The sequence below is a fragment of the Thalassophryne amazonica genome, chromosome 13, assembly GCF_902500255.1.
Source record: "Thalassophryne amazonica chromosome 13, fThaAma1.1, whole genome shotgun sequence".
Classification (NCBI taxonomy): Eukaryota; Metazoa; Chordata; class Actinopteri; order Batrachoidiformes; family Batrachoididae; genus Thalassophryne; species Thalassophryne amazonica.
This window is the reverse complement of record NC_047115.1, coordinates 67,847,901-67,871,067: the sequence shown is the minus strand read 5'-3', so window position 1 is coordinate 67,871,067 and position 23,167 is coordinate 67,847,901. Positions and strand designations below refer to the sequence as shown.

The window sequence follows — 23,167 nt, the reverse complement described above, 5'->3', positions numbered from 1 at the left end:
ACACAGTCCAAAACAGACACTGAACACACACTAATCTTGTGCATCAGATATACGCTTTGTACAAGTTAACGACACATTTTTCCTCACAACTCGTACAAGTCAAGTGTGCAACCTGTACTCTTTCCCAAAATTTTCTCTGCGAGTTACCAAACCCTGTGAACTGTGCGTGCCCAAAACCCGTATGGCAGGCTGTGAGTTACACTTAAGATCCAGGCTTGCAATAACATCTCAGACTTGGCCATCAGAAGTATATCTGTAGGCAATGAATGTGTTGAACATCCAACAAAATTCACTTATCTCAGTAGTGACATTTATGTCTTTTTGTCCTTGGCCTTTGAGATCAAGAGACACCTGGGAATAGGTTATGGAATCATGACGTCACTGGACAGAGATGACTGGTGATGCCAATATCTTTGTAGGAGGATGAAGGTCCAAGTGTTTTGGATCAGCTGTGACATTGTGGCCATGGGCTTCATCACTCGATACGTGCTCCATCATGTAGGTGAACTCGTGCTATGAACCCCAAGTGGCTGCAGAAGTTCAAAGGGATGCCCATGTTTCATTTCACTGAACCAGATAGATGGTTAATTTGCAGAGGTGGGGATGGACCAATTATCTGTCAGTTGGCTGTCATGTGCCCGATGCACAAGTATGCAGATAATTTGCACCATGGCATTCAAATAAGTAATTTGACTTGATCATTTATTATTTAATTTATGCCTGGTTCACACAGCAAGATAATTATTCTGATTTCTGACCCGATCTTCCCCTTCCGACAGTCTTAAGGAAGCCCCAACTATCGTAATGGCTCTAATGATAATCTAAGCAGATATTCCTGCTGTATGTAGTGTGTTAAGAATGCTCTATGAACATTCAAAATGTTGGATTGTCTTGGCCCAATATCCCAGCATGTGGGGTGTGGTCCAAGCACAAATGACCACTCGGCCTGCTGAATCTGATGTGTATTGATGTGATATATGTGGTTGATGGGATAACAAGGATTAGTGATGTGCATTTTAAGAAAACAGGCATTTTGTTGTTAGACCGATGGTCGGGTTATGATACTGGACGTTATGGTCTAATTTTCTTAATCTGAATGGTTGTTTCTCTCCTCCCAGGAAAGTCTGCATTGCTCCAGACCAGTGAGTGGGACTTGCTGATCCCTGGGTCTTCTCCATCGTAACATCATGGTGTCTTCTCCACTGGGGAAGGCAGCATCTCTTGATGCTCTCATCAAAGAATGCGTCTATGCATTTCGTGAGTGACACCAAATCATGATCAAACTTTCACAGAATTGTATTCACTCAATCTGCACCAATGATCCATTCACTGAACTGAATTAAAAACCATCACTTTTTAAGATAATCATACATGTACATAGGCTGTGTCCCAAAAAGCAGCTGGACGTTTCCAAGGCTGTCATCGTTAGCCATTTATTTATGACAAGGGTGTTCCATTTCAGAGGCTACTTGCAAAGTGGCTGATGTGTGCAGCCTTCTTACCACCCCAAATGAAGGATACATCAAGTGGATCCTTCATGGCACAAACAATCCCAGTTAAACTAACCCAAAAAACTAAATGGATTTTGAGGTTTTTTTAAGGGCACTTTTAGGTTTGTACTATTGTAAATAAATAAATATTTGAAAGTAAGCATAAATCCATACCCGCTTATTCCAATTAAGGGTCACGGTTAGCTGGAGCCCAACCAAGTACTGAAAAATGATAACCAAATTATCCATTACTCTCACTACAAAAACTTGGCACGTGCTGCTGTCAAAGTTGCCGGGGGAAAAAAGGTAAGTGTGAGGAAACATAATGATACCACAGCAAAAAGCTCTGTGGGCTAGACTAACTTATTTCAGAGTGGTTTGTTCCAACCTCTGATGCATCTTAAGGACTGAAACCTGAAGAATTTCAAGGGAACCCTTAGAAGGGTGCAAACCTTGAATTGGGACCCAACCACAGTATACAATCACTGGCCACTTTATTTGCTTCATTCATTCAGTCATTCATTTTCTATACCTGCTTACTTAATTAAGGGTCATGGGGGAGCTGGGTCTTATCCCAAGAGACATTTGGCAAGCGATTGGATCAGGACACCAATCTGTGGCAGGGCCACATATGGACAGACAAACAGTCACACTCTGATTTCCGGTTAATTTAATGTTTCTAGTGAAACTAACCTGCATGTCTTTGGAAATGGGAAGAAGCCAGAGCACCTAGAAGGAACGCCCGCAAATTTGGGCAAAACATGCAAGCTCCACACCAGTGGCAGCACCAGGAAATTTTTGTTGGGGGGGCTGAGGGGGAGCTGGGGTAAAAGCTGGGGCTCCACAAAATGTTGTCGAAATGAACAATATATAGTAAATTGCTTTATAAATACCAAGGTATATGTTTAAGTCACCCGTGTTCCTCTAAAATGTGGTATCAATGCACACACACTTCACTTAGAATGATTACAAGTTCAGTAAACTTGCACATAGGTATAAATAAAGTTAAGTGAAGTTTTAAGAGTGACCGTAATAAATATTTAGGAAACCTAAATTTTTGGAGTATGGAGTTAATTTTGTCTCATTAATACTTGTAAATGCACTGAAGGTGATTCACAAATATCCTTTGATTTGTACACGTGTTTTGTGATCCACAAACACAAATTTCTGATTTGTAACTTGTGTGTGGGTTTTACAAATAAATGTTTATTTGCAAAACTGAAAATTCTGTTTGTGAAGGGTGATTCAGCATTGGTGGCTCACCGAACACACACATTCGTCACTTTGCTCAGTTACGCAATATTGAGACATTCTCAGCGCAAAACTGCAGTTGAGATCCACAAATATGTCAGTCGCTATTCACATTATTGGCAGAATTATTGGGGGGGCTGGGGGAGAGCTTGGCTCATTATTGGGTGGGCTTAAGCCCCCCAAGCCCCCCCTTGGCGCTGCCACTGCTCCACCCTGAATGGACCAGGTGGGACGTGATCCCAACATTCATTAGGTCCACTTTGCTAGTTACATTTGAACCACCTCTTCCTTCAGAACTGCCGTAGTTGCCTTAACAAGTCATTGGCTCAAAAAGGTTCTTGAAACATTCCTCAGAGATTTTGGTCCTTAGTGACATGCTAACATCACACAGCACCCACACCTTTGCATCACTATTAGCCTGAATTTGTGACATGAAGCAATTTTGTGTTGTTCACACCAAATTCTAACATTTAAATGTGGCAGCAGAAATCGAGACTGATCAGACCAGGCAACATTTGTTCAATATTAAACTGTCCAATTTTGCTAATATCCAGTGCAGCCTCAGGTTTGTGTTCTTAGCTGACAAGGAGAGCACAGGTGTGATCGTCAGCTGTTGTAGCCCATCTACTTTAAGGTTCTGCATGTTGTGTATTCAGAGAAGCTCTTCTGCTGCCTTGACTATAACAAGCTGTTGTTTTTCTGTTGGATTTCTATCAGCTTGAAACAACCAATTTATTCTTCTCTGATCTCTACAATCAACGAGGCATTTTCACCCAAAGAACTCCTTAAGTTCAATTTATTTATTTATTTATTTTAAGCTCTTTTTCTGGACTCTGGAGATGTATGTGCATGAAAAGCTCAGAGAATCAACAGTTTCTGAAATACTCAAACCAGTTCAGTGGCACCAAAATCCATGTCATGTTCAAAGTAACGTAAAGTGACAAGTCTGATGCTTGATTTGAACTTGGGCCATATGCATCTAAATATGCCATATGCCTGATTTGCTAATTAGTGAGTTGCAGTGTGAAACAGACCTAATAAAGTAGTCTGTGAGTGTATGTTGACAATAAATATGGTGAAATTGTGCCATTTCTCTCTATAGATGACAGTGGAGAGTTGTACGCCAACCATCTTCCTCGCAGCCTGTTGCTCATGCATCGCTGGTACATCACATCCTCAGAACTGGCTGAAAAACTCCTCATGATATATCCCATCTGACAAACTTGTTGAGCTGAAACACAATGACAGAGCTGAAATGCAATTCTAACTTGATATATATATATATATATATATATATATATATATATATATATATATATATATATATATATATATATATATATACGAGGGCTGTCCATAAAGTATAGGTCCTTTTTATTTTTTTCAAAAACTATATGGATTTCATTCATATGTTTTTATGTCAGACATGCATGAACCCTCGTGCGCATGCGTGAGTTTTTCCACGCCTGTCGGTGACGTCATTCGCCTGTGAGCACTCCTTGTGGGAGGAGTCGTCCAGCCCCTCGTCGGAATTCCTTTGTCTGAGAAGTTGCTGAGAGACTGGCGCTTTGTTTGATCAAAATTTTTTCTAAACCTGTGAGACACATCGAAGTGGACATGGTTCGAAAAATTAAGCTGGTTTTCAGTGAAAATTTTAACGGGTCCGCTCGTCGGGACGCAGCTGGCGCGGAGCGGCGGCACAGGAAAAACACCTCCGTGTTGATAACCATTTGTAAAATCCAGGCGGCTTTTGATGGCTTTCAGTGGAGTGAGTATATGAGAAATTGTTTAACAGCTGGACATGTTCCAACTTGTCCTTAAGGCTTCCAACAGAGGTGTTTTTCATGTGGCGGAGCGTCGCGGCGGCTGCGAGCCGACGCGCGGACCCGTCCGCACGTCTTTCATTAAAAAAATCTCCTTTAACAGTGGAATATCCGGATAAAATGCTGAAACCGACTTCTTCTGAAACTTCTCTGTTCTCTCACGACGTCCTGGATCAATAGAGCCTGAAATGTGGAGGTTTTCAGCTTGAAACAGGCTGACGACGGTGCCTGAGAGCGCTGTGCGACGTCTCGCACTGTGGGAAGTCCTTAAAGCGACAGTGTCACCTCAAAATCTCTCATCAGCCGTTAAAATTTTCACTGAAAACCAGCTTAATTTTTCGAACCATGTCCACTTCGATGTGTCTCACAGGTTTAGAAAAAATTTTGATCAAACAAAGCGCCAGTCTCTCAGCAACTTCTCAGACAAAGGAATTCCAACGAGGGGCTGGACGACTCCTCCCACAAGGAGTGCTCACAGGCGAATGACGTCACCGACAGGCGTGGAAAAACTCACGCATGCGCACGAGGGTTCAAGCATGTCTGACGTAAAAACATATGAATGAAATCCATATAGTTTTTGAAAAAAAATAAAAAGGACCTATACTTTATGGACAGACCTCGTATAGTGCAGTGTACCTCTGAATGTGAGGTAATAATAATAATACAGTGATAGCTTCATTCAAGTCATGTTTTAGGATGACTTGAATGAAGCTGTCTCTCACTGGGCCGCAACAGTTTTTTTTTTCGTGCTCCGTGACGAAATGAGTCAAATTTTCATGACAGAGTTTTTTTTAACTCACTATTCCTAACCCTACTCCCACCCCTAACCCTAACCTTAACCATAACCTAATCGTACTCCCCCCACCCTAACCATAAACACCCCAACCCCCTGTCAGAGTTGTTCGGACCTGAAAAGATTAACAACCCAGTTTACACACAGAAATGATCACACAAGAGACACTGAATTTCTTTTTTTCCTGATCAGGAGAGGGCAAACGAGGAGCTCCTTCAAGAACTGTCGTCTGCTCTGAAGGCCCCGCCAATTTGCTTCTCCTTTTTATTGAATATAGTTACATACAAGCATATAGGAGTGACCATATTACAAAACAATGGAAAGACACAAAGTCTGGTCTCACATTGATATGAAAACTGTTATGGTTTTGAACCCTCAGTCTCCTAAGCTTAACATAACAATGTCCAGCCCTGAACTGGTGTTCTGGTTACAATGCTCTTTCCTCAAGGCTTAACCATTAATTAAAGATGCACATCTGCGCTTAGCAAAAACATGACCCTAGCAAAACAGTCTGCACATTCTGGCAAAACAGTCTGCACATGACTAAGCCAAAGATCATCTGCTCACTCTTGTGTGGCAGTTTTAATGATCACTTGACGAGTGATTGCTTTGACAATGAGTTATTATTAAGGAATTAAGGAATAATGGTACATGAACTCTCACACATGCATACATGTATATATGAAAAACAGAACAGAATCAAAGACACGATCACAGAGAGTACATCAAAGTAAAGACATTAATATTTGATAATATATATTGCCAATATAGAGAAAAACCCTGTCATTCTTCCTCCCTGTTTATCGAATTTTAATGTCTACACTCACAACATCATCATTGTAGAAACATCAAAAAGCTTACAAACAGTGTACAGTTTTCCCCGTCGGGATGTGGTGACATAATTCAGTCTCCGATAGCAATGACGCAACATAGTAATGGTCCAGCAATAAGCCATCAACTGTGGTGGAAATCATCCGTTGAGCCATTGATCAAGAAAGAGGAATCATACAACAAATCATAACACGTAGTAAGTCCACAAAAAAAAACAAAACAAAACAAAAACAAAAAAAAACACAACAATGGGGTGAGCAGTTGTAGCAGGATGTGATACCACAATCCAAAGAAGAGACAAGAGGTCCAGCTACCGTTTGTAATAAAGTCTATACTCACAGTGCTCCTCAATAACGTCAGAGTATGGATAGCTCCTACATTGTTCTAGTTACCCCAGTACATACAATAGTAAGAATTTAGATGAAGCACATTCAACACACAACACAATTCAGCGGTTTCCATCAGATACATACCCGTCAAACACCATGTCTTTGTATAAATATTTAAACTGAATTCTGAAAGGTACTTGCTTATGTTTTACTTTACAACAATCGAACAGTCTTAAATTAAATCATGTCATGGAGTTTTAAAATCTTTGATTTAATAAACAGTGGATTGGTATGATCCCGATAACCTGCATTATGAATTATTCTTAATTGTTTCCAAATAACATTATTTTAGTTTTTTAGACCAATTTAGTGACAGTTTGTTCATATTGAATCGAACCAACTCTTCAACTTTATCATCTCTGATCCCAGATCATCTAATAATTGTTGCAAATATCCCCTGAACAAAATAAGATCGTATCATCTGCAAAGAGGACTGCTCTAAACAGATCCAAGACTTTACATAAATCACACCCTAACTCCACAAATGACACAAACTCCATGTGTTTATTAATCGCTTCTATTGCATCTAAACCCATATTGACTATCATTAAGCAGGTTGTGTTGTTCAATAAATCTGTTATTGTTTTCAATATCAATTACCAATATCTATATTACCAATATCTTTGAGAATTGTGACACTAGAAAGGCCTATGGTTAGTAAAGATGCTTGTCACCAGATTTGAATAAAGGTATCACTTTCTTCTGGTCTTGTAACGAGGTTCATATATTTTTTCATACCACCACACAGTAAATGCCACAATCACAGCAATAATCGTCAAAAATATCAGCAGGGTGCGTAGTTTGCAGCCTGCTCTGGCAGCAAAGCTCTCCATAGCTAAAACAGTATTTTGAACAACCTGTTGATATTTCTCTCTCACTCCCCCTGTCATGAGGTTTTCTTTTTTTTCCCTCTAGGGACAGAGAGAGAGACAACAGTTCTGGTCTGGAAGACGTCTTCTTTCTTTGGTGACAGTTCAAAAGGTTCACTTTGTCTGGGCTTAGGGGCGGAAGGTGACAGTTCACAGTCTCAGTTCAGTTCAGCAAGGGACTGAGGGAATCTGGAACTCTTTTTATGTTAGTTCCCTTCAGCTGTAGTGTATAAATCTGTACTATCATCAGTATGTGTAAAGCATGTAGCAAGTGGAATCAAAATAATGTGTCATGTACTCTGTCCTGTGCCCTGCTCTTGACGTTTTTTTCCCAAACACAGGTGCACAGGAATAGAATTCCCTTGTCTCCCGTTCTCAAATATGCAGTTTCGTCTGCTTCTTTTCTCCTGGTCTGGTCTCGTCAGCTTCAGTGCTCTCATTTCAAGCTTGTAGTCCATCTGCTTCTAATCCTGGATTACGTGGACAGGATTCTCCTCGGTTGTAGCTGGTCTCTCATCTGCTTCAGGACCCTGGTATCTGCTTCAACCTCTGGTCTTTGTTCACTCCTGGTCTCTCTGTCTCTGTTACGACGCGCTTCCAGCTGTTGCTGGGCCAATAGGCCATCAGCTGTCACTGTTACACGTCGCTCCCCTTGTCTTGTTTGGGATCTTTCAGGTATCTTTGTCTTTTGCAGTGGGATAGATGCACTCAAGATGACCTCTCTGCAGTTTTCACTGCGGTGGGGGTGGTTAGCAGCACTTGGAACGGACCTTCCCACCTCGGAGATGACCAGTGCTTTCACTGAATAGTCTTTAGCAGCACCCAGTCGCCAATCTGGAGCTGATTCTCAGGATTCCCTGCACAGAAATAGGACAGTCTGATATCGTGTTAGCGTGTATGACATTCTTATGGGACAATAATGTCATATAATCAACTAATCCCTCATCCTCACTATCAGGCCCAGCTATTTTCTGTAACTCTGGTATTCTGTAGGGCCTGCCATACAAAATTTCAAATGGCGTAAGGCCAGTCTCTGAGCTGGGTGTTATATGCATGTACAGTGTCACCAAATCCAAACAATAAACCCAGTTTTTTTTTCTCTCTCTCTTTCATGCACTTTCCTGAGCCTATTTTAATTGTTCCATTTGTTCTTGCCACTAAACCTGCACCTTGAGGATGATAAGCACAATGTGTTTTTGCATTTATTTTCAAATGTTCTGCCAAAAGTTGGATGATTTTATTTACAAAATGTGTACCATTATCACTGTACACTGTTTCAGGTAGTCCATGTCTTGGAATTATGTCTCTACAAAATATCTTTGCAATATTTTTCCCTTCACATTGGTTCAATTCAATAAAATCCATATGGATCATTTGAAACAGGTATTGAGGTGTTGGAAATTTCCCTCGTTTTGGTCTCTCATTACCCTGCGAATTGTGCTTCTCACAGATTAAACATGCTCTACAGTAATGCTTTGCATATGCCTGTAATCCAAACGTCACAAAATGATTATTAACCAGTCCAACCATCCCAGCCATAAAAACGTGACATGTTCCATGATTTAAGACAGCTGCCCAACTGAAGAGGCTGCAGGGCAGGACTGGTTTGTTTGAGGATTAGGCATACACACCATCAGCGGTTTGGTGGACACTGTGACGCATTAATCTGCAAAAAATTGATTGATTGGATGAATGATAAGCATTGATTAATATCGATTATTACATGCAGGCCAATCTTAATATGACAATTCAATTCCCGACAATGATCCAATACTCCATTTAGATCAATACACTGCCTACCATGTAGGTATACGGACAAATTTGACCCCACCACAGTACCCCAGTGCCATATCCTCATGTCCTAGTGAGCCAGAGCGTCACAGAGACAAGGTTGAGTAATCGTGACTGTGCCTGCCTTAGGTTGTCCCAGGGTTTAAGATGGGATTTTACCCGTCATGGGCTTACAGCAGGGGTAGGCAACCTGTTCCAGAAAGAGCCATGAGGGTGCAGGTTTTCTTTGCAGCCACTGACTCCACCAGGTGATTTCACTGATTAACTGATTCCATCTGCTCAAAGTGATATTAATCAGTAAAATCACCTGGTGGAGTCAGTGGCTGCAAAGAAAACCTGCACCCTCATGGCTCTTTCTGGAACAGGTTGCCTACCCCTGGCTTAAAGCCTTCCATACTGGGCAGGAGTTCCAAGGGGTGGGGGAACACCCATTAAGAGGTGTCCTGTCAAAACAGTTTCAATTGCACAGAACATCAAACATGCAGGATCACTGAAAGTGAATTGAAGTATCTTTTAGCAATTTATCCCTGAATAGATCTGTTGGATTAATCAATGCTTAAACACCAATAATAAACAGAAATAATGACAGAATCAGATACATAAACAATGTTTGGTTTGCAGGAATAACTATGGGTCAGGATGGACAATAATCATGTGAAAAGTTGTCCAACAATCTCTATCCTTTAAGGCCTAACTTAATCTGCATACATCAACTAATAATTAATAAACACTACATTCCTCATTGTCATCAATGCTTTATGAAAGCCTGCAGTGTCTTGTTTGATTTGCAGCAGGGGTTAGTTGCATCTCATGAGAGTTCACATTATTTCAGTCGGAACACAGGATTATCAAAATACTGAGTTATTATTATTTGTTGCTTCTACATTGCTGTCAATTCACCCTCACCAACATTAATGCTTTCAACAGGAGCTCTATAAACATGTTACAATAATCAACATAGTTTTACTGTTCACACACTGTACAACCTTCTGCTCTGCTCTCCGGCTGGAGTGATAAATTACACTTTGTTCCCAAAACAAACCACACTTCAAAAAAATAAAAAATAAAAAATAGAACACTGAATGTATTTGGTAAAGTCAATACAACGTAATGCAAAACAACATTAAAGCTGGAATTGATTACATCAAATAAACAATATCTCTCTAAATTTAACAGTAACAAACACTTTTAAAACACTGGTATCAATTACGTACATGTAAAACCCCTGTGTTAAAGCCCTGTGTTTCATGTGTTAAAGCACAACAACAAAACGTCCACAGGTCCAAAGAAGACCTGTGTTACATTACACGCAACATATTACACACATGTAGACACGTAGAACTCAAAGGAACTGTTAATTACAGTGGACTGACAGGAGACTTGTTTTTTTCTTTCGCCAACCTTCTGTCAGGCTGTTTGGGGCCCAGAGGTCAAGAACCGGGTATGCAATCACAGTCTCACAATCAGTTTTTAATTGTCCTAAGAGAACCTACCACAACCACTGCTCCCTTCTGTCTGCTATGTGCCATCAAAAAATTAGTGGATCAGTCAATTAACAATTTTTCAATCTTTTAGCAGTATTTAATATGTATACTGGGGACCTGATTCACAGAAATGTTTTATGACCCAAAGTCTTCATTGCTTGCACAAACCTGTTTCCGGACAATGAATGCCCGCTGGAACTTATTGATCTAATTGGTCAGGTCCACAGTAACTCATTCATGATTACTGGGGCAAGATGGGCCAAATACTGCAATGTTCAATTGAAGCAAGTCAATCTGAATTTTCTTATATTTCCCCAGACAGAATAGAATCACCTCACACAAATTTCAAACCAACAACACACACAAAATATATCACACAACAACAACCCAATCATTAATCACTCTACCGGAATATAATCTTGATCAGCTTTGCCTAAAATCCGTTAAGTAGGCGAAACTAACCACCTTTTACACCTTATCCAGTGTACAAAAATCAACCATATTTTAACCACTTCATCCAAGTTATATGATCATTCAATATGGACAGCAGGAAGACGATAGTATTTATTGTCTTTGAGTTATCATCTTAACAAGCTGAAAAGTGTTATTTCATCAATAGATCTATTTCAGAATTCTCCCTCAAAATACTCTATCTTTGTCCCTGGACACCAACTTGCACTCATATACATGTACAAAATTGATTAATGCGCACTTACTGTATTTCTCAGTATCTTAACTCCACACTTTAAAATGTTGGAGCGCCAGCAACTGTGACCTTGACAGTTTTATCTAAAACAATTCACAATAATTACACACAATCTGTCTATATAGCGACAACAGAATAAAGTAAGGAAAAATTGACTGTTATGTGTCGGACACAGGACGGAGAACCGACCAGCGTTTGAAGGACCCAGTATAAAATAAGCAGAGCACGGTACAAAGGATAACTGACTTTAATAACATAACAGTGATGTGATAATACAAACAAATAAGTGCGCGGTCTGGCGTGGTGGAATGCCGGTGTGCTCCCAGCAGCACTAACGGTCCGGAGCCAGAAACAGTTCGGACCCAAGGACCCCGCCGACACCCCCCAGGTGGCCGCGACAAACCGAGTCTGTGAAAGAAGAAACCATCATGTGAGTCCACACTCCACACACAGAGAGACCACTCAAAGGTGTACACAAACAGCAAACACTTCCTGGCTTAATTACTAATCAGCTTCCCACCCTGCAGGCATGGAACACCCAGTTCACATTCTTCACTGCAGTGGAAGCTGAACAAACGACTAACATAACAGCTCAATATAATAAGGTGTGAGGGACACCACATTTACTGACTGTACTCATGTTAGTCACAAAACCTAACGTACCTCAGGAAGTGTGCTGACGAGCGTGAGACCTCACCCCCTCCTCTTTCACAGACCATGGCATCAAACCTGGACGTTCTCTGCATCCATAATGATGAGATGGCTCCCAAGATGACGATCTCACCCGTCTGGTCACAAGGTTGAGTCTCTGGCAAGTACACACTGTGTACTCCAGACTTAAATGCCACCATGCTCCAATCCGTGTAGATGCACCACAGCTGTGAGTCCTGACGAGCTGCACATGATCAGCCTCAGGTGATCAGGGTGAGGTCCTGATAACTCAGCCACACAGCCACTCAGTCCTAAACGCATGCCACCTGGAAGGAAAAAACAAAAGACAGAAAACAGAAGACAAACAAAAGCCAGCCAGGCATGCCAGGCACCCCAGCCACAACAGCTGACAAGTATAATCTGGTTGAAAAGAAAGAACGGCAACCTTATATGTACATAAACAAAATTCATGTTGAAAGTGAAGAACTCCTTATCTTTGTCTGTACATTCACACGCAAAGTGTCCATTCTGCCCACACTTCCAACAAGTCAATTTCCTCTTCATCTCACGCTCACGGGCTTTGCCTCTGGCCGCTCTGCGGCACTGACCTTTGCCCTTTCCTGCAAAATACACTTCTTCCTCACACATCATTATGACTGCTCCGGCAGGTTTAAAAACTGCTGTGTTTGGTGCAAAAGCATGGTCTGGTGTATTTTTCACTTCACGTCTCTCTTGCCTTTTTGTAAAATCACTGGTGTTGTTTTTTATAGTATCAAATGACTTTGTTGTGGAGTTTAACTGTAATTTTCCCAAGAAGTGAACTGTCTCTCGCCACATTTCTTAGTATTCAGGTGATGCTGGATCTTTTGTCTCCATGTACCTAACATCATTTGACTGTGTGTCATGTTGGCTGTGAGAACAACAACTGTTACCCATTTTAGCTGTTCGTGGGGTTATCTCATAGGGAGATCTAAATGAACAGGCTGTTGTTCTTTTTTCACTGTTTGGTCACCGATCAGTCTGAAAAGTGTCACCACTTCGACCTCTGAGAGGTGGGTGACCTTGCTTAGGGCTTCTTTTCAGACTCGTAGGTTCACAAACAGGTGTGGTGCCTATAGAACGCTTGCAACCTACTTCACAGACAGGGCTTCGTTTCTGCCAGTGGGTTAAAACTGCTGACAGGCCCCCGTGATTCAGTTGTGTACGTCCTCAGTCATAAAAACACACACATTCACACAAACACATTCATCATCATCATCATCATCATCTTTATTTGCCAGACTCAGAGTCCAAAAAGAACATACACAACACAACTTAAAAAACAAATATACAATTAAAAATTTAGACAATACAACCATTCTTATAAAATACATTCATACCAGTACTTCCACATTGGTGACTGGTACCTAATTGCACTGAAGCAGGGATTAACCAGCAGAATTATCATGGTGTTCTGAGACACATTCAAGCAGCTAATGAATTTGTACATCAAGTTTCTTATCAGTGCTCTGAAAGTGCTGACCCCTGCATTACAGAACAGGGCACTAGCACTACAACATCTTGGTCTCCTGAGTAAAATCCTTAAACAATCATTATAGGCAACCTGTAACTTCTGTAGACTTGCCTTCTTAAACTTTACCCATAGGGGTGCAGTATATAGTGGAGTGCAGTATGCTTTAAAAAGTTTGATTTTAACATCTTTTGAACACATATGAAATTTCCTAGACAGGATATTAGCTTGTGCATACAACATGCGACATTGTCTATAAATATCATTATCATCAGATATCTGGTCTGTGATATAGTGACCCAGATATTTGGCTGTCTTACAAACACTCAAACCTTGTCCTAACAGATAGAAATCTGGAAAACACACCTTTTTGTCACCTTTAGTTCTACATACCAAGACAACACTCTTTTTGACATTATATTTCACATCATAGTTCATCCCATAGTTAGAACATATATTCAGTAGGTGTTGAAAGCCAGCACTGCTAGGAGAGAGTATTGCCAGGTCATCCGCATACATAAAGTGATTTATCAAGGTGTTACTAATCATACAGCCAGTTCTGCATGCATTTAGTTGTTTTGATAAATCATCCATGTACAGGTCAAATAAAGCTGGTGAAAGTAGCCCCCCGACGCAGACCATTACTCACACCAAAGGGAGCAGAGACACTGTTACCCCATTTAACCTGCATTCTCTGTTTGGCATACCAATAAGACAGGATCCTTACAATGCTATCAGGTACACCCCTTTGGCTCAATTTCTTAAAGAGCTTAAAATGATTTACTCTGTCAAATGCCTTAGATGCATCAATAAAACCAATTAAAATAGAAGAATTCTGCCTCATGTACATGTGTGTCACCTCTTTCAAAGCATAGATATACAAATCTGTGCCAAGTTTTGCTTTAAAACCAAACTGATTAAAAGTGGTGCCTAAATACTGAGTAAGGCGTTCAAGTAATATTTTCTCCAGGACTTTTGACACTACGCTGGCTAAGGCTGTTGGTCTATAATTATTCACACTTGCTACCTTGCCAGCCTTATCCTTTATAACAGGCACTAATGTAACAGACAACATAGATTCAGGCAACAGTCCATGAGTCATGAAGCCTGTAAAACAAATGGCAAGAAGTGCAGCAGTCTTAGAGGTTGCAAACGTAAGGTGTTCTGCTGGAATATGGTCAGAGCCACTTGCTTTATTATCAGCAAGATCTTTTATTGCCTGATAAACTTCATTAAAAGTAATTAATGTATCCTTATTGGATGTATCATTCACTTCATAAGGATCACTCTTAATACAGTTAAATAAAGCAGAATAATGTTGTCTCCACAGCTCAGCTATATTGTCACCCCAAGAGACACCCTCTATGAGACCAGGAAGTGATGTGTTAGTCCTGTTCAGAGCTCTCACCTCCTTCCAGAAACCAACAACGTTGTTACATAGGAGTTGGCCAGCTAAAGCCTCTGCTCTCATGGCCTGCTCATGCTTGTCAATGTACCTGATGGCATATTTATATCTAGCATTTGTAAGTTTTTTATACTCCAGAACAGGCTCATTTCTGGGTCTGCCTGCCTGTACCCATGCCCTAAAAGTCTCCTTAGCCTCAGCATGGTAAGCTGCCACAAATGTATTCCATCCTGGCTTGTTGACATTACATTGAACAGTGTGGCTACAGCAGGGCCGGCTCAAGCCTTTATGGGGCCTTAAGCAGAATTTCATTTGGGGGCCCCCCTACCATCACCTCAGCACCAGATGCCTCATTATTCCATAGGCTACACTGTTGTGTGTAACGTACACACAATCATTAGCGTTATTTGTAATTATCTTACATCATACAGGTGTCTTTCTTGTTTTTAACCTTAAAGGGGTAGCAAACTCATAAATATGTTTGAATTAACTTCTACATACAGAGTGATGTATAAGTATGGCTCATTAATTTAACTATTTGAAAGTAACATCAGCAGGCAGGAGACTGCATTTATAGTAAACATGTTAAATAGTTTAATTTCTTTCAGAGTGCAATGGTGTGCAAAATGTTCAATATCCAAATACAAAATAGAATCAAATGACATTCACATTATCTTACAGAAAAATAAAGTTGTAATCAAAATTAAATACTTAAATAATAAATACAATACTTAATCTCCAAAATGAACATAGAAATCCACAACATAACAGCAATGTGTGTGCACAGCAATGCACAAACATTGCACTGGGGGCTATTGCTTTAACTTTGGCCTGCAAACAAACCATTGAGAGCTGAGCTACTTTTCCCCACCTTTTGCACCAAATTAATCTGAGGAGTTGATCTGCCCTGCTGTTTAACTCTAAGTTTTTCTTCGTAAGGAAGACTATCAAATGGCTTCGCCAAAATCCGGTCCACAACATTCAAATTGTCTGCCATTATGTGCAGCTTGCTACCTAGCTAGCTCGCTAGCTGGGACTGGCGCGAGGCTAGTGTGAAGTGTGTCTGCCTGTGAGTGCTTTGTGATGGTGGAGGAACTTAGCAGCACCCGCTGCTCTGTAGGGACAGAAACTGCGATAGAAGTCAGTCTCCAAACACAAGCAGCTACAAAAAACAAAAAACACCAGAAATAGAAGCTTCATTTTGTCACTAGTCGTTTTTAACAAAGAAAATGCCGCTAAGAGGATTAGGAAAGTCTCCGGTTCAACTCAGAACAGAATGAAAATGCTCCCATGGACGTTAAAGATCGCTGATTCGCTCATTTCGCTGTCAATCAAAAAGGGATTCAGCCTCAGACAGATCGTCCAATCAGGCTCGGACTGATAATCTGTGATTTTGGGCATTTGCCCGGTGGGCCGCTGCACGTTTAGACGTGCGTGGGCCGGCCCTCCCATATTTATAGAGATTATGGAAATATACAGTGTTCTCGAACCGCGCGCTGCTGTCAACACGAGGAAAGTCCGTGATTGGTGAAGCTACAGCATTTAATCGGCGCAGCTGTAGAGCCACTTCCTGAATTTGTGTCAAAATAAAAGTTCTGTAGTGTTTCATACATGGCGCAGTCTTATTCTAGGTTTCAGTTTTGTTTCCGTTTGCTCACACAACGGAGACTTACATCGAGCACAATGATTGACATGACCAACAGCCAATGACAATGGAGAAGCATACAGGGTGGCCAATCAGATTGCAGGAAGAGCAGGCGGCCGCTCCCGCCCCTGTGAATGGATTGAGTCCTCGGCGCCTGGACTTCTCTCCGCTCTTCTACTGATACAAGGTTGGAATCGTTTCTTTTATCGTAATTAACTGTGCTTTACTTTTGTTAACCTTTAAATGCAACAGCTATGGACTTCAGCTCCTTAATTTGCTGCTGTGTGAATCCTAGCAGTGGTTTCTCTCTCTCTCTCTCTCTCTCAAAAACTTTTTTCCACTTGTGTGCATTTGCTTCCGTTTTGTCAGACCTGGCGCCAGAAAAAAAATATTAAGGGGGCGATGAGTTTATCACAGGGGGCGGGGTCGCCCCCCCCCAAAAAAAAATAGTGCGCACCGGAGGAGACGTGCGCTCCTGGAAAGCTCGTGTATTTACGCTGCACTGTTGTAAGAGACTGACCAAGAGTGAAGAGTGATGACAGTATTTTTTTAAATTATTATTTGAATATATAGACGCTCGGTCAAGTGATCTCCTGCATACCACAGAGCCGGTGTTCTGTCGAGATGAGGTGCGCCAACTTTCGACACTCTGAGCTGTGATGTACCTTGGCATTGTCCAATAGGAATGATGTGTCGGGCCAAAACACGGAAGACTCATGGCAGAAACCACTGATCTCTACAAAATGGATTGGACCAATCCGATTGGTGCAGAAACCACTGATCTGTACAAAACATTAACATGTGACAGGACTGCTCATTTATAGAGCAGTTTTCTGAAGAAAAATCATTGGAAATGTTTTTTTGTTGTTGTTACCTCAAAATGTCTGATTACTGTTTTAAAAAGTTTAGAACACTTGTAATTAAAATAGGTAAATAAATCAAATGGTTCTTTAGAAACCTTTCATCTGTATTAAAACCACCTGTTATTTCAGATTACATAATTTCTTGTTTAACATAAGGAACCTCAGACATTTATTTTTAGACAAATAAAATAACATGGAAACTTGTATATTTTTTGAAGTCTGGTTTATATCTTATTTCAACCAGAAAAACAAACACTAAATAAATACAAGTGTTTATTATAAATGCAAAAGGAAATAATTTAACAATGACTGCAGTGTATTGTAAAGTAGGATTTCTGTGACATAAACCTCATGATGTTTTATTTATATATATTTAGTCATTTAAACTTGTAATTTCGTCAAAATATGTAATTGCCTTTAATGTTATCAGGACGCCCCCTCGTGGCGCCGGGTCCGCATTTTGTACTATGATCAAGGTGAAATGACAGTGAAAGTGTGTGTTTAGGTGTGTGTTCACGGTGTTTAGGTGTATAGTATTTGTTCATTGGGGGTTCGGTATGGATGGGTGGGTGTGCGTGTTTGGGGGTGGATTCGTCAGGCCAATAGCGGGCTGGTCCAGAGGAAAAATGCCAGGGCCAAAATTTGTTCCCAGTCCGACCCTGCATCCAATCATCATGCAGAAGCTGAGCGTCCAGGCCAGCCGAGGCCAGCCCACTGCCCCATAGACCCCCAGACACGCTGAGCGCCCGATGGGCGGGACAAAGCCCAGCATTTATCCAATGACTCGTCTCGTTTCGCTGCATGCTTTGTGTCACTATTGAACTCTGTGGACGCTCAGCGTCCACACTGTTTAAAGTACTGTGAAGCTGCGGGTTTGAGTGAGAGGAAAGCCGCATCGTTACCAGTGATAAGAAGCTGATTCTGAACAAAAGTTGAGTGCGTTGTAGCGCATATTTAGTCAATGACATGTACACACAACAGTATATATTTGATCACTTATTTTTTGACATTTTAGGGGAAGCTGAGCTTCCCTTGCAGTCTTAGAGCAATCGCCTCTGACTTTAAGACACCTAAAGCACTTTACACTAAACGAACGGAGCATTTCGCAAATAATGACAACAAAAATTGTAATATTGGACATGTAAACCTACCTTTATCTTGCTGTTTTTTCTCGTCTTCCAACTTCTTTTTTCTTTTCTCCGCTCCAGAGGGATAATTTCTTTTCTGAGACATGACTTGCACTCACTTCATTCCTCACGATTACTCATTGACCACATGACCCAAGCGGTGCATCTAAATTTGCCCAATGGTGGCAGCAGCCAACAGGAGGCATCAATTAATCTAGTATTGGTATTTTGTCAAAATTAGTTAATTTTTTTCGGGTGTAATACAATTTCGTTTAAATTATTCAATATTATTTTAATTTCATGTATATATTTACTTTTTTATCACAACATCTCGGTGCTCTCGGGGCCCCCTGGTGGCGTGGAGGCCCTAAGTGACCGTGTAGTTGGCGTATGCCTTGGGCCGGCTCTGGGCTACAGCATGCCTTACTGGCCTCATATAAAACTTCAACAATATGATCATACATGTCACAAAGGGCCTTACCATGACATATATCCTTACAGCCCACATCTGAACACACAATAGCATCCCGGGGTATATATATATGACTTATATCTGCATCAGTTTTCATACAATATGCCAATAGATCATCATTTGTAAGTGCTGACCAGTCCAGCTTGACCCTGCATCTACCATCCACTTCATGAATCAATTCAGGGAGACTTTCAAATTCAAATATCATGGCAAATGGCACATGGTCAGTCATGGTTGTTCCATACAAGATTTCCATAGACTGTAAAGCTGCATGGGCATCAGCAGTGCTGATGCAGTGGTCAAGCCATGAAGTTGAATGCCAAGCCTCGCTTATATAGGAATAACTATCAGCAGGTAAGAGCAATTGACTAGATAATATGAGATTACTATCCTCACAAAATTGTAGCATATGTTTAGCAAACAATGAATGACCATCTGACAGGTCAGCATTCATATCACCAACCACATACACACTTATAAACTGATTTTCATGTATAAAGGAATTCAAAAACCCAAGCCTTTTCATAAAAATATCTTCGTTCTGTGGACACTCATATGGTATATATACATTGAGAATAATGAGCTCTTTATTCCTAAGCTTTAGTTGTACAGCAATGCACCAGTCAACGTGAGTCCTTATGACACACCGCTGCGCTTCAGTTATTATCACGTTTTAACTCTGCTGTTATCACACTTCTGCTCCAACCGGTTTCTATACCAGAATTTTAGCTAAACTGCAGGATTGTCTTACAGACATAAAAACATGGATGACCTCTAATTTCCTGCTTTTAAACTCAGATAAAACTGAAGTTATTGTACTTGGCCCCACAAATCTTAGAAACATGGTGTCTAACCAGATCCTTACTCTGATGGCATTACCCTGACCTCTAGTAATACTGTGAGAAATCTTGGAGTCATTTTTGATCAGGATATGTCATTCAAAGCGCATATTAAACAAATATGTAGGACTGCTTTTTTGCATTTACGCAATGTCTCTAAAATTAGAAAGGTCTTGTCTCAGTGATGCTGAAAAACTTATTCATGCATTTATTTCCTCTAGGCTGGACTATTGTAATTCATTATTATCAGGTTGTCCTAAAAGTTCCCTGAAAAGCCTTCAGTTAATTCAAAATGCTGCAGCTAGAGTACTGACGGGGACTAGAAGGAGAGAGCATATCTCACCCATATTGGCCTCTCTTCATTGGCTTCCTGTTAATTCTAGAATAGAATTTAAAATTCTTCTTCTTACTTATAAGGTTTTGAATAATCAGGTCCCATCTTATCTTAGGGACCTCGTAGTACCATATCACCCCAATAGAGCGCTTCGCTCTCAGACTGCAGGCTTACTTGTAGTTCCTAGGGTTTGTAAGAGTAGAATGGGAGGCAGAGCCTTCAGCTTTCAGGCTCCTCTCCTGTGGAACCAGCTCCCAATTCAGATCAGGGAGACGGACACCCTCTCTACTTTTAAGATTAGGCTTAAAACTTTCCTTTTTGCTAAAGCTTATAGTTAGGGCTGGATCAGGTGACCCTGAACCATCCCTTAGTTATGCTGCTATAGACGTAGACTGCTGGGGGGTTCCCATGATGCACTGTTTCTTTCTCTTTTTGCTCTGTATGCACCACTCTGCATTTAATCATTAGTGATCGATCTCTGCTCCCCTCCACAGCATGTCTTTTTCCTGGTTCTCTCCCTCAGCCCCAACCAGTCCCAGCAGAAGACTGCCCCTCCCTGAGCCTGGTTCTGCTGGAGGTTTCTTCCTGTTAAAAGGGAGTTTTTCCTTCCCACTGTAACCAAGTGCTTGCTCACAGGGGGTCGTTTTGACCGTTGGGGTTTTACATAATTATTGTATGGCTTTGCCTTACAATATAAAGCGCCTTGGGGCAACTGTTTGTTGTGATTTGGCGCTATATAAAAAAATTGATTGATTGATTGAATTTATATTTATATAATATATCAGAATTTACGACTCGTCCACTGACCTAACACTGTACAGTTTTTTACGCGCTGTTCCGGACCCGAAAGTGGTCTTTTAGTTGTCTCTTGCTTTATTAATCGCCATTTGTAACCGCTGCCGGCTCACTCTGGAGCCAACAGCCACATCAGGTGTCTGACACAATGGGAAATGCAGCGCGAGCACGCAGCTCCGTAACAGATGGTCTTTCACCGCTGCGCCACCTGACTTTTCTCTTTCTCTCTCAGAGAGTAAAATTTAACGCTTTACAGCCAGGCTTTTGCCTCACACCTTACAGTGTTTAAGCCAAGAGACAAACCAAGAAAGACATCACGGGTTTTTTTCCCTCGCGGTGGTCCTGGCCATACGCACACACGTGCACATAAAGAAATTCAGTTCTCACCTGTGATCAGACTTTGCCGCTGAATTCGAATGCCTTCACCCCGGTAAGCGTCGATCCGTTAGGGAGGAGACCCATCCCCCGGAAAAGGGTGTGCAGGAACTGGTTCCCGCGCTGCGGCCGCAGACTTCCACGGGCGTTCTCCATCACGGGCCGACGGGTTGTCGGGTCTATTGGCATCCGGCGTTCAAAGGACCAAGATGTCAGAGTTGTTCGGACCTGAAAAGATTAACAACCCAGTTTACACACAGAAATTATCACGCAAGAGACACTGAATTTCTTTTTTTCCTGATCAGGAGAGGGCAAACGAGGAGCTCCTTCAAGAACTGTCGTCTACTCTGAAGGCCCCGCCCATTTGCTTCTCCTTTTTATTGAATATAGTTACATACAAGCATATAGGAGTGACCATATTACAAAACAATGGAAAGGCACAAAGTCTGGTCTCACATTGATATGAAAACTGTTATGGCTTTGAACCCTCAGTCTCCTAAGCTTAACATAACAATGTCCAGCCCTGAACTGGTGTTCCGGTTACAATGCTCTTTCCTCAAGGCTTAACCATTAATTAAAGGTGCACATCTGCGCTTAGCAAAAACATGACCCTAGCAAAACAGTCTGCACATTCTGGCAAAACATTCTGCACATGACTAAGCCAAAGATCATCTGCTCACTTTCTCGTGTGGCAGTTTTAATGATCACTTGAGCAGTGATTGCTTTGACAATGAGTAGTTATTTAAAGGAATAATGGTACATGAACTCTCACACATGCATACATGTATATATGAAAAATAGAGAACAGAATCAAAGACACGATCACAGAGAGTACATCAAAGTAAAGACATTAATATTTGATAATATATATTGCCAATATAGAGAAAAACCCTGTCACCCCCGTTTCACTTTTAATTTCGTGCAGCCATCACGGAATGAATGAGAATGAATTTGTGCTGCCGTGACGAAAATGAGGCGCTTTTCGTCACAATATCACGAACCAATAGATTAATGTATATTTCATGCTGCTGAAGCACGACTTGCCGTGAGACCAGGTTGGAACTCCCATGACAAATGGGCACAGAAATACCAAAATAAGCCATTTCTGAAAGAATTTTCAATGAACATTGGGGGAGTTTCTGGATGCACAGATATTCCATTGTATGCTGCGTTTACAGATAACAATGGCACGTCACAAATGTCATGAAGTATACATTCTTGGCCGCTGATCACGAATGTGATGATTCGGGGCAGAGGCATCAAGTGTCCTCAGGAACTGTTGCAACCTGTTACCATGCATTCCGATTAATGGTACGTGTTGCTGGAGAATTATCAGGAACCATTACGCACGGTCAAGAATAATGTTCTGCGTTGTTGTGCGCTATCGCGCCTAACAGCACATCATTAACTTCTGTCACTTTGTGAATGAGATTTGTGCATCGATACAATCCTGTCTCAGAGGTCTACACACAATTCCTTTGACTTCCTGCTTGGTTTGTGCTCTGACCTGCACTGTCAGCTGTGAGACCATATATGTAGACAGGTGTGTGCCTTTCCAAATCATGTTCAGTCAACTGAATTTACCCCGGGTTGACTCCAATTAATGGCCGGTCACATGGCATATGACGATTCCTGAACGAAGGAAAAAAGCCACAAAGTCACAAATCGTCAAGAAAAGGTGGACCAATGAGCATTCACTTTTGCCATCACTGAATAGCCTGTGA

General features: G+C 41.2%; 1 protein-coding gene across 2 annotated transcripts in view; it reads left to right on the top strand.

The window, feature by feature from the left end:
• Nucleotides 1-23,167, top strand: part of rasgrp3 (RAS guanyl releasing protein 3 (calcium and DAG-regulated)) — a 124,136-nt gene that overhangs the window by 56,672 nt on the left and 44,297 nt on the right. For both annotated transcript variants that reach the window (XM_034185083.1, XM_034185082.1), the window contains exons 3-4: nucleotides 1,119-1,257; nucleotides 3,844-3,946. In XM_034185083.1, the coding sequence (XP_034040974.1) occupies nucleotides 1,188-1,257; nucleotides 3,844-3,946 (173 nt within the window). In that variant the 5' untranslated portion in view covers nucleotides 1,119-1,187. The remainder of the gene's footprint in view (nucleotides 1-1,118; nucleotides 1,258-3,843; nucleotides 3,947-23,167) is intronic.